Genomic DNA, 13200 nt, shown 5'->3' with positions numbered 1-13200 from the left:
TCTTAAAACAATTCCAGTTCCTCGGGTCATGTAAGCATATATCTTAAAATTAAGTCCATTCCTACCTGTAGTACATTCTTCATGTGTTTTCCTGTGTAGGACTGGACTGATAATTAATAATGTCTAACAAAATTGGATAAAATAAATTAATCCAGTAACAAGTCTGGCTGTATGAAGTCATTATATAAACAAGTTAATAGCTATACAGAATCTTATTATTACTTTGAATATGTCATTTGCTGATACATGCATAATGCATTTCTTTTTTACATACCACAGAATGCTTATGAAGAGTAAGTTGATGATCGTAATCAAAACAATGATAAATCTTACACTACTATCTGCTGCTTTCATTCAAAGGCACCCTGAAGCACTTTGCAGACTGTTATACATAGGAAAAGAAATTAGAAACAGAAAATTACACTGAGACTTCGTCAATATCTCCTGGTGATAATTACAGGATTTGATCAGATTCATTCATCTCCCATTTGACTATTAATAGGAATATGACACACTCTGAATTCAGTCTTTATTCTCTTAAGGAGATTTGCTTTGGTGAGGAAAAATCTTCAGAGACTTTCTCCACCCTCTTAATGTGCAAAGTCTTTAAATACCGGCAGAAGCATTATCACTTGCAGGAATTGAGTGTTCCAACTGTGATTATTTCTAACTGTGTAGTACAAAGTCAAGCATTATAATCAGGCTCTGGTTTATAACTTTTTTGACTTTGTCAGTGTTGATTAGTGTGTCCTAAGGAGCTACAAGTACTGTAGAAAAGCACACCAGAGACACTCAGTCTCTTGAATCTGTTTGTCTTTTTGGTGCATATGTGAGCCAAAAGCTATCGTTATGCCTTTTTTTGTTAAGAGCAAACAAATTACGCAGGTTCTGCTGGAGTAAAACCAATGCACTTCTCTCAACTCTTAGTCAAGTAATCCCAGCCCTCAGTAGTTCCTGTGCAGGGGAGAATGCATTTCCTACAATGATGAGACAAGTAGGTGATTATCAGAAAATCAGGCTATTTCTGAAAAGCTCTAACATTTAGTTTGATCGCCATGGCAACGCCTTTAAAGTGGCCATATCGCTAAATGCATAAATGTAATACTGAAATGAGTAGAAGCTTGATCAGTAAAGAGGGAGGAAATTGTTACTGCTCCTGTTTATTTCCTTCAAAGAAAGTGAAAGCCATTGGTGACAGGAAAAGGGCTGCCCTTTGACATCCTTATTTGGAGCTGAAATATTACCTCTTTTTGTGAGAGGAAGGAAAGATGAGGAATGCCAATAGTTTTCTTTTTACTGGTCTTTGAAGAATTCTTTCTTTCAAATAGACACCTCCATCTTTAAAGCATGCTTTGCAAGAGCCGCAATCAGCAGAGAAAGCCAGTCTCTGAGGAAAATCTCAGGAAGTGATGACCTACATTTACCCTCTATTAGGAGGGAGTGGATCCCATGGATACAAGTCTTTAGCAGAGATGGAAGATTAGGTCTGCATACCTGGCTTTGTTATTCACTCTTTTCTTTCTTAAAGGGAAAGTCCTTTAATCTCCCTTTTCTTATATTGCCTGTCTCCAAATTGATAAATACGATACCTTTGTACAGGGCGTTGCAGTCTGTGGATGAAAAGCAGTATGCTATAATACAACCTAGCACAATCTGCAGAAGCAGCCTGTGAGGTTTACTTCTCTCCATTTTTCTTCCTTTCTAGCAGCCCTCTGTAGTAGCCTCACCAATGTAGCACCTGGTATAGCTGTGTCCCACCAGAGGGGGTTAATGATGTCAGCAGCACAGAGAGGCCAGGGAGAAAGGCAAGTGCTCTGAAGGTGAAGAACATGCAGATTAAGGAAAACAGCCATCTACTATTTGAAAAACTCTAGTAATTAAATCTCTAATTTCTCTCTTCATCACAGAGAACAGACGAGTTAGAGTTCCAATGAGCTGTCCTTTGTAAATGTGATGGTAGTTTTCTTAATTGCTTTAGTTGTGCTTCTTTTAAAAAGAATGTTTTGCCTTCCTGCTCTTCAGAAGCACCCAGTGAGGATGCTGACTGGAGGTGGTACTGGGAAAATGTTACTGTGCTACTGGAAAACTCTGAGCATTACCAGAGATAATGCAGATGCCTGTTGTGCTTACCAGTTGTTCACAATCTAATGAGTCAGATCATGGAGTCATCCCAGTTAGGGATGAAAAAATTCATTCAGTTTCCTGAAATCCTTACCAATTCCTAGTTATAGTCATACTGTGGACTTGAGTAACTTTTACGGATTCTGAATTCATCCTTCATGCTATAGTATTTTTAACAAGTTAATTAATTTTTAGATCAAATAGTTGCTTACTTTAGATACATATTGTATTGCAAGGTACAGCTAAAAAGAAAGATAAAGGGGAAAAAAGAGAAATAGATGTATTTACTTTGCTTCCTCATACTTTCTTTTGTGTCAAAACTACAGTCCTAACACAATGCATTTTCACCTGAGAGGTAAGGCACCTAATTAAATTTGGTTTATTTTATTTTCTATTGGAAGAAACAGCACTCAACATGCCAGTTAGATTCAGCTCCTGAAATGATAAAGGAAAAAATGTTGTAACTGTTCATAGTTATTTGGTCTAGGCATGAAAAAGACACCAGGTTACTCATGACAGTTGAAATGAGGAGGTTTTAGACATGAATATAAATGGAATTTTAGTGATCCAACTAACTAAAATGGGGTTTGAGCTACATATTTGTGGATAGATTCACAAGTTTAGATTTTTTGGACTTAAGCACTTAATGCTGGAATGACAGGACTAGGATGACAAACCTTTTCACATGATGTCCTGTCCCAACTCAGCTGGGATGAAGGCAAAGGTTAACTTTTGGAATACTCCGAGCGGTAACATGAAGTGATGACCATCACCCAAGAGGTTCAGTTCAATCACAAATTTACTAGACACCACTCAGTGGGATTACAGCATATACTGACTTGGCAAAAGCTGGTAACTACATCATAAAACTTAGCAAGACTTTAACAACAAAACCCGCAAGGCATTGCTCTTAGGTGCCCAGAATAAAGTGAGAAAGAGAGAAAGAGAGAGAGAGGACAAGGAGAGAGATAAGTTAGGATATCAGAAGAAAAGTAAGATATCACCACTCCTTTGTTCTTAATGGTGGGTGCAAAATTTTGTTAGTGCTGCACAGCACACACAAAAACACAAAGCAGACAAACTCTAAAATGCATCCCAAGTGAGGAAGTTTTATAACTCAGTCCATTTGCGTGAGGGATAGGAGAGAGGCGGCTCATCTCCTCCCTTTGCTCGCTCTTCGTGACAATTAGGCCAGTAATGAGTTGGTGGTCAAAAAACTAGAGGGATGGTTGCAGTGCTGACCAGAAGCGAGTTGTCTTGTAGCTGTTGGTTTGTGATTTCTCCTAGTAGTTGACTGTCCACTGATGACCCATCTTGATCATCCCAATTAGGATTGAGGCCTTGACAGATACACTGTTAATTGTATTTATCTTAAAAATGTATGCCTTTGTTTCACTCAGACCTTGAAAGAGAAAAGATACATTGTCTGCATCCATTGAAAAAAAACAGCTGTTTAAGGCATAACATACACTGTTAATGATCCTTTGTTTTGCGAAGGAAGCCGGGGTGGGGGGCGGGGGGTTCTTCAAGGTGGACACACATAACTAGTCTTCAATTTCCCTTTTTAAATATAATACTAAAAACATTAAATATTAAAGAACCACCGTTTCCTTGGTGTGCGGAGTCCTGTTGTTAGGATAACTGGCAGCAACTAGAGCAAAAAAGATACACTTCTGGGAAGCATTACAATTTTTTTTCCCTCTCAGAAGACATCAGCAAGGAGATCAACAGCAAAGTGTTACCCACTGGTATGGAGCTGGCCAGTCTGGAATGCAGGGAGACCCACACAAGCCCAGCTGAGTCCAGGACTGGCCACAAAGCAAGCTGCTTCTCTGACTGCATTCTTGGGTGACAGTAGCTGCTATCCATCTGTTTTCCAGTACATGGGCAACATTATTGCTCAAACTGATGTCTTTTGAGACAGGTTTTTAGATGGTAACACTGTACTGGTGTAATTGTTGCACAATTGTTCTTTTGATGCTTAGTTCATTGAGCAATAGTAATGACCAAGGACATTATTTTAATGTATTTCACAGTTGCTTGCTTTTTCTCTCTCTTTGTAATTCAGGAGGAAAGACAGTGGGATGTTGTCATACAAAGAGCACCTACCAGTGAGTCAGGTAGTGGTTGGAGACATTGACCGGCCTGGGTCTGAAGCCAAGATATCTGTGGGGCCTGTGCGTTGTCAAGGAGATCGTAAGTTGGCTGGTTTTCTTCCTCTTACTCATGGGTAGAAAGAAAACTAAACTGGAAATTGGTAACTTTGAAGACACCCCATGCAAATTTAGAGAAGTGGTTCCCTACTCAGAGACTTTTTTTGATGAAAACATGATGTGATTTGAGAAATGTTGTCTATGAAACTGCACATATAATGGCTTGTCTTCACATTTAAAATATTGATATTTGTGTTTATTTCGTGCTAAATGTGGCAACTTAATTATTCAGCTAAGTTAATGTAGTTACAAGCAGTAATACAGATTGCATAAGAACATCTTGCAACATCTGTGTTTCTATCGAGTGCCCTTTTCAGTGCCATTATCATTGCTACACGTATCACTGTAAACTGTGTTTATGGGATAAAAACAGTAGCATGATGGCAAAACTTAGCACTGTAAACTCTGTTTACATGTGTATAAAGATTGGCAAGATTGTTATTAAGTGTTCAGCATATCAGGGCCAGACATTTCCATGGAAAACATGGGGATTTTTTTTCGTAGCAGTCTCTGATTTCCAGACTGAGTGCTGACAGGAGGTGTACATCCAGTTTGATCAGCAGATGATAGAATAAATCAGTGTAATGGATAAATTTCCACTTCACACATACAAAAAAGCTGGGATGCAGTTAGAAGGATTATATTCTTCCTTCAATCTATTTTATATTTCAGGAGCTGAAATTCACCACTGAAGACAGACTTAAATTTTGTGTAGTTGGCACATATATTGTACTTGTCCTAGGTATATGAAGGCCATTCTGTTACAAGAGGTGCGGTAAGGAAAGGTTGCCTGATTTAATTTACAATAGCTAATATTTTCATTGTCTATAAGGAATACAAAATCCGTCCTCTGGTGCTGATAAAGAACAGTATACATCAGCCTGTGAGACCACAGTGATGAAATATTGGATGGATGGGCAAATGACATGCAAGTTGAACAACCTGGTTCTAACCAGTGTCTAACATGGCATGACAGGGATGAGTACAGTTTGTCCTTCCTCTCTACCCCTTTACAGATACATGCTTTCCATATGCATGTTTTTTAAGTACTTACAAAGAAAGTCAGTATAATTATCCCTGCCTTAAGCTAAATTAATTAATCCCAACTGAGAGAAAATTATGTACTCGTAGTCACCCGGTTGGACAAGTATGAAAGAGAGTTTTCTTGGTCCTAGTCCGGTGCCTCAAAACCCTAGCCCACTGCTCTGTGAAACAACTGAATGTGCTTAGCCTTTGTCTGTTCAGGGACTTCTTGGGTTGCGCAAATGATCCCTCCAGCTTTTGTTAATGAATCTGATGACTAATGATGACAAATATCATAGGATGTTTGCAAACTTTCACAGCACCTGTTTGGTGCTTGTTTTTTATGGTGTTCGAGTATCGCAGGTCAATTTGTGTCTCTTTCTCAAATATGTTTGACAAACATTTTCTTAATAGGCTCTTACAACTGATGACTAAGAAATAATGAATAACATCTTTCTTGCACCTGTATTCCTCATATCCTGAACCTGAGTGCTGCTAGAAATATCAGTCTCTAAAGAGTGAGCCATTTCTAAATATTGGTATAAATGAAACCTCATTTGAGCAGACAGTAACCTTCATTGAAGTAAGACTGAGAGACACAGCTATTTGGGAAACCGAATGGGTATATTCCTAGATTAACTAGATTTTCTGTTTGAACTTTACAGATATGACTTTTAGTTTTAAAAAAACTTTACCTGTGAGTAAATTTGAATTTACTTCCATTACCATATATTAATGTCAAAAAGCTGCTATAAGTTTTCTCAAAGGAGAGAATATAACCCCAGTCCTTTGTGACTAGTAGAAGCTCCCGTTTTAAATTCCAAGTTAATTTATTATGCATTTTCCTTCATATTCTTTCCTCAGCATATACACAGTGCTGTCTCACCATGGTTTAGACCTTGTGGAAAACAAGGTTTCTCTCCTGGGGAAAATCCCAAAGTTTCAAAATCTGGTTTTGCTCAAAGGGAAAAAAAATCATGGGTGCTGAATTTTTGGAAAGGGATTTTAAAAAACAATTTTTTTTTTATATATATTACATGCATCAAAACCAACATTATTAATACTAAAGATGTTGACTCTCTTGTCATAGCACAAGAAGTTCAATTGCATGTGTTTTGTATGTAGTTATCATTGTATAATTTTTGAATGTGATAAACTAAATTCAGTTAGAGATATGAAGGCTGGCAAAGAAGTACAGATTTTTAGTCTGGGTGGAAGAAATGTGGAAAAGAAAGAGGACCTAACCAGTAACATAAAAATTTACCTATTTCAAAGTGTTTCTCACAGCAGTTGTAGAGACTGCCAGTAGTGTAACAGTTTCTCTAATATTGCCCTGAAATATTGCCTTGAGGGTTTGGAAGAAACCCTCAAGATCATTGACTCCAACCATTAATCTAACTCTGGCACTAAAACATGTCCCTAAGGTCTTCATCTGTACATCTTTTAAGCACCCCCAGGGATGGTGACTCAACCGCTTCCCTGGTCAGCCTGTTCCAATGCCTGACAACCCTTTCCATTAAGAATTTTTTCCTAATATCCAATCTAAACCTCCCCTGGCACAGCTTGAGGCCATTTCCTCTTGTCCTATCACTTGCTACTTGGGAGAAGAGACCAACACCCTCCATGCTACAGCCTCCTTTCAGGTAGCTGTAGAGAGTGATAAGGTCTCCCCTCAGCCTCCTTTTCTTCAGGCTAAACATCCCCAGTTCCCTCAGCTGCTCCTCATCAGACTTGTTCTCTAGACCCTTCACCAGCTTCATTGCTCTTCTCTCAACTCTCTCCAGCACCTCAATGTCTTTTCTTTAGTGAGGGTCCCAAAACTGAACACAGTATTTGAGGTGCAGCCTCACCGGTGCTAGTACAGTGGCATGATCACTTCTCTAGTCCTACTGACCACACTGTTCTTGATACAAGCCAGGATGCTGTTGACCTTTTTAGCCACCTGGGCACACTACTGGCTCATGTTCAGCTGGCTGTTGTCCAATACCCCCAGGTCCTTTTCTGCCAGGCAGCTTTCCAGACACTTTTCCCCAAGCCTGTAGCGCTACCTGGGGTTGTTGTGACCCAAGTACGGGACCCAGCACTTGGCCTCAGCCCATCAATCCAGCCAGTCCAGATCCCTGGACCACCCAGCTTGGTGTTGTCTGCAAACTTACTGAGGGTGCACTCAATCCCCTCATCCAGATCACTGATAAAGAGATTAAACAGAGCTAGCCCTAACACTGAACCCTGGGGAACACCACTTGTGACCATCCACCAGCTGTGTTTGGCTCCATTCACCACAGCTCTTTGGGTCTGGCCATCCAGCCAGTTCTTTACCCAGAGAAGGGTATGGCCATCCAAACCGTGAGCTGCCAGTTTCTCCAGGAGAATGCTTTGGGAAACTGTGTCCAAGGCTTTACTGAAGTCTAGGTACACAACATCCACAGCCTTTCCCCCATCCACTGAGTGAGTCACCTTGTCATAGAAGGAGATCAGGTTGGTCAAACAGGACCTACCTTTCATAAACCCATGTTGACTGGGCCTGATTGCTTGGTTGTCCACTATGTGTCATGTGGTGGCACTCAGAATGATCTTTTCCATGACCTTCCCCAGCACCACATTCAAACTGACAGGCCCGTTATTCCCCAGATCATCCTTCCAGCCCTTCTTGTAGATGAGTGTCACATTAGCCAACTTTCAGTCAAGTGGGACCTCCTTGGTTAGCCAGGACTGCTGAGAGATAATTGAAAGTGGCTTGGTGAGCACCTCTGACACCTCCCTCAGTACTCTGCATGGATCCGATCTGGCCTCATAAACTTGTGTGTGTCCAAGTGGTGTAGCAGGTCACTAATGCATTGGATTACTGGGGCTTCATTCTGCTCCCTATCCCTGTCTTCTGGCACAGGGAGCTGTGTACCTGTGCACAACTGGTCTTACTATTAAAGACGGAGGCAAAGCAGCCATTTGTTCTAGTTTTGTGTGTTTATATGTTTGGTTTTTTCTGTCTAGGCTCAGCCTGAGGTGGTAGATCAAGGCTGCAAAAACGGATCTGGTAGTTTCTTCTGAAACCATACTGAAGAGCTTAGCTTACTATGTTGGGGCTATTGCTGTACAGATTTCATAAATAATAATGTCAAATCAAAATTTCTTTTGTGACTTCTGACACTTTTTCAAGACTTTCTTGTCATTTCCCTTAGGGAAATACTGATGTTTTCAAAGCTCCTATACTTGTAACCTGCTAAGGGTATCCTTTTCCCAAGGACTTCCAAGGATTTTGATTCGAGTCTGCTCTTTATAAGCCCAGAGGAGCTCTAGATTTGCCTTTCTCCTTGAGTCTATTTTCCTTTTGTTCCATTTCTGCTATAGCAAAGACAGAATTTAAGGGGGAGGGGCTTTTTACATAGCTTAGATTTATATTATTTCAGTTTTCTCCAGTGTACAGTTTTTAACCTCCCAGTAAGACTTTAGTTTCTGAGCCATGAATCATTTTTTGTGCTTTACTTCCATTATCTTTAATCTTCAAAATGTGGAGGACGAAGCAGCTCCATGGACTGTGGTTCTGTCTAAGCTAAGTTTTCACTCTCAGTACTGTTTGTATAGGGTCTGCAGTGGCAGACAAAAAATCTCCTTGACAGATGATAGAAATTTAGGAACAACTCAAAACTTGGTCTTAAATCAGCTCACTGATTTTGTTTGTGCATGTGGGTGTGTGACCATGTGTATGTAATCTCAGGGGACATATACATTGAGTTATTTGATTCAGTGGTTATGGCCATGGCTCATCATTACTCCTTCATGACTTGATGCTTTGTTTCTTTCACTTCTAAATACCTTTTTTTTGGCTTTACTCTTGTACTTCCTTTTAGAATGTTCCACTAGAGTCGGTTTATTTAATCAGAGAGTGGTGTGAACATGAGCATTTTTTGTGACTGGGTTTGTGTTAAAACTTCTCTATAGGTGTCTAAAACAGACAGAAATTGCCAGGGTGTCCTTGGTAAGGTGTGGGGTTTTTATTCCTTTATTCCTTAAGTACTTCTTATGAATCACACGTGCAGGTTGGTGACTTGTAACTGTTAGTTGTCCTGAAAAAGAAATTTACTGTTTTGTATGCATGCCTAGTCCCATTTTCATTACATTCCAAATTGAGGCCACTTTCAACATCTTGAACTTGTTTTTCAGTGGTACCACCCAAGTTTAAGAAAAAACAGCACTCTCTTACAGTGCAGTTTTCAGTTACACATTAAACCTATGAACAAAGTCAGTTCTTTAGTAGGGAGCACAGTGTGTTGACTCAGTCAGACCAGCAGTAATGTTACAATTACGTACATGATTAAGGCAAGCTGGAGAGTATCCAAGAAAAAAAAAAAGAATCGGTAAAAGATCCAACTGGAATCTCAGTAGAAGCGTTTTACTCCTACTGTGTCTTAGACAACATTCCAGAAATATAATGACTTGTGTTACAGGTTACTGGAATTTAAAACACTGTATCAAATAAAAATTTACATCAAAGATATCCCCCACACAATAAAAAAACCAAGCCTGAGTGCTTGAGGCGGGCCTCTTAAATATGTAATCAGATGTGAAACATGAAAAAATTCGATTTTGAACCTTCTGAAGCAATCATTCGACTGGAATTACATTTCTTATTACTTTCCAACCAATTGTGATAAGTGCAGTAAGGTAAATACAGGTCAAAATTTGATTCATCTAAGAGTTTAACTTCTTTTTTTTCTCCCAGTAACTGTAGCTACCTTGAGTAAGCATAAAAATTTGTCTCCTAAATTTCCGCAGCTAATAACCCAGCATGTCTTTATCTGTTGTGCTGGACTGTACCTTGAGCAATTAAAGTGGAATAGAGATTCATCCAAAGAACATCAGGACATTGTGCTCACTGCTTATCCCAGTCTTTTGGATACTACAAGCAAAACAGGAAAAAGAAGTTTCCTTTCAATAAAAGCAGCCTGAAAACCAAAAAGTACTATTTCAGACTTGATTTTTCAGTGGATTTTGTGAAGGTGATTCAATGACAGTGTCTACTTAGAATTCAGGTAGGGATCATTCAGTTCAGTTGATCAAATTGCTGTGATCATTCTTCATATGCTGTTGCTTTCCTCAGAAGCCCAAGATTAAAAAACGACCCACCAGGTCATCTTTCTAAAACTTACTAAGTAAACAAATCCACTTTTTGATGGTTGTTTAGTATCTGATTTAAATAACATATTTTCCCATAGTTTAGTCTATCTCTTTATCTTTAAACCTGCATACTTTGCTTTTCTTGTTATGTTTAACTAGAATTCATTTTAGTATTTGTGCAGAAATGAGTGAGCGATGCTGGAATGCCCTCCTACAGTGCCTTTATGTTTCTAAGAGAATGCTTCCTCTTGCCACCTCCCATGAAATCTCAAACTGTGGCTGGTCGTCTTGTACAAGTATAGGCCATTTCTGACCGTGTGAGTAAAAGCGTGCCTGTCCTGAAAATAGGAGCTTGAAAACCTCCATTGTTCACATGAATTTAAGGCATTTCCCTCTCGTGCTGAAATATGCAAAGAGATTTAAAGGTAGACACAGAATAGACTTTGTCCTCTTGTGGCTTCTTTTACACGATGTTCTCATATCCTTTGTAAGCAGCAAAGTGCTGGCTTTTTGGCTGATAGTTTTGTCATCCTTTTTTATTTGCAACCAGTTCTCAGAAGCGCTGTGATTACACTCAAAAGTGATTCTCTGATGTCGTAAGGCCTAATGTATCTGGAATTGCAAATGAGTTTGGATTGTCTTGAGGTTTGTGAGGTGGGGAGTGATAGGCAGTGTAATCATTTAAACATGTATGACTGCAATTATATGTTTCAAAAATATCTTCTTTCTTTGTGATAATATTTAGTCTGAAGTAATCATTCTAGATGCGTTTCTCCTACTCCTTCGTGTTTGTACAACAGGTGACGTTGAGGCTTAGAACACTGGGAGGAAGTAGTCTCTAGAGCACTGTAAGGTTCACTGAGAGTTCTTTCTACTAATACATTTCATGAAGTGTTCCTTTTATATAATCTCAAAAACCCAACAAGGAATTGGTAAGATTAATGATTTCTGTGCTCATGCACTCATTATAAGCTTTCAACATTTCTACTGTAAAACACCTTTTCCTGGGGTTTATAACATGGCCATAAAATTCTCTTTCAGTCCAAACTTTGCATACTAGCATATTCATGGAATAAATACTTGTAAAGTGACCCAGTTTAAACACAAATCAAATTGACTCATAGGTCATATATGAATATTCTCTAATGTATCCCACTCACTATAAGGTTTTATTCTGTTTGCTTTCTGAAAGCAAACCCTACCTATGAGCACTACTCATCTTACAGAGCACAAAGTACAGATCACGTAAAATATAACCACCATCTTAGAAGGACTGAAGCAGCAGGATGCCTACAAGTAGTGCAAGACAATAGAGGAAAAGCAGAGTTAAAATTACAATTTTGGTGTATTGGGAAAACTAGCATCCCGTATAGGTGGTGCTGCACGTAAGCCGGTAATCCAAGGTAAAGAAAAGGGAAACCTTTATATGGGACTGATCTTTTTAGAATCTGCAGAAGACAGTTCCTTTTAAGAACAAGCATTGACTCTTGAGGTAGTTCAATCCCTTCTTTTTAATCCTTTTCAACCTTTTCCAATATCTGGTAGAGTCTGTATTTGATTCAGAAGAGCGAGACTTAATGCACTTTTGCCGTTTTGCCCATACCTGATGGTGTATGAAAGTATTACAGATTACACTGGCATTTAGTGTATATTTTCATTATTAATACAATTTACATTGCCAGAGAGTTTTCCTTAAGTACAAGAGAATACTATGTTTGGAATATCTTTTTTGAGGGGAAATACATAAAGTCCTTTCCTCCCAGTTACTTTTTCTGTGCGCTCTTTACTGTCTTTTCAAATGAAAGTCACATCTCTCTTACACATATATTGAATTGAGGTATGAGGAATAAGACAATTCCACAATTTACATCTCCACACTTCGCAGATTTATCATGAAAGGTAAACCAGACAGTAGCAGAGACATTTTACATGGTTTAAGATACAAATGGACCTGCCTACTATGGCTTAATTCTCATGCGCATTTGTTTCTACCTAAATGTGTATGTTGGTATAAACTACACAAGGCAGTTCATTTGAATTTCAAAGCACTAATAAATTTTACTCTCTTTATGTATTTGCTGAAGTAATGAAAACATATGGCAGTCAATGCCCATGATCAGTTCTCCACCTGATCATAAAACTAAAAAATGGTGAGACTCCATAGGGGAGTTATGAGCTTTATGTTTCAAGGATATAGAATTCAAATGCAACTAAAAGCTGGTTTTATTCAAATTCACCTCATCATTATGATTTTATTACAGGTTAATTTTATCTTCTTTAATGCAAAAAAGAAATATTTGAAGCGTTTCACATATTGTCTCTGAATTCCTAGGGAATTTAAGCAAAGAGTCATTAATCTGATAGATGACATGCAGTAACTGTTCATATTAAATTCAAATCCTGTTAAAGTTATGCTTTAATTATGATTTCAAACATTTTACCATTTATGTGATTCTAATGCATATTAGTATCTTACCCGAGTAAGAAAAGCGATTGTGCAGGGTACAAAATCTAAGAATGAAAAGACAAAACAATTCCCACAGTGTATAGAGAAGTGATGAGAAGGAAATGTCAGTAAAGCAATAAGAAACTAGGAGAATGTGGGACTAAACTGGGGAATGAGAAGATGCTGGAATCCTGTCAGTTACATGCACAAATTTACAGTCACCTTTAAATTTCACCCCATAAACCTGAATAATCTCAGAAATGAGGTATAAAATGGAGGAAG

General features: G+C 38.7%; 1 protein-coding gene across 2 annotated transcripts in view; it reads left to right on the top strand.

Moving 5' to 3' along the window:
- CNTNAP2 (contactin associated protein 2) overlaps nt 1–13200 on the top strand; it is a 1148794-nt gene that overhangs the window by 962718 nt on the left and 172876 nt on the right. For both annotated transcript variants that reach the window (XM_065830092.2, XM_071804698.1), the window contains exon 15: nt 4190–4317. In XM_065830092.2, coding sequence (XP_065686164.1) covers nt 4190–4317 — 128 coding nt within the window. The remainder of the gene's footprint in view (nt 1–4189; nt 4318–13200) is intronic.

Source organism: Patagioenas fasciata, chromosome 2, assembly GCF_037038585.1.
Source record: "Patagioenas fasciata isolate bPatFas1 chromosome 2, bPatFas1.hap1, whole genome shotgun sequence".
NCBI lineage: Eukaryota > Metazoa > Chordata > Aves > Columbiformes > Columbidae > Patagioenas > Patagioenas fasciata.
The sequence above is the reverse complement of the archived record's forward strand: the minus strand, read 5'-3'. Positions and strand labels throughout refer to the sequence as shown.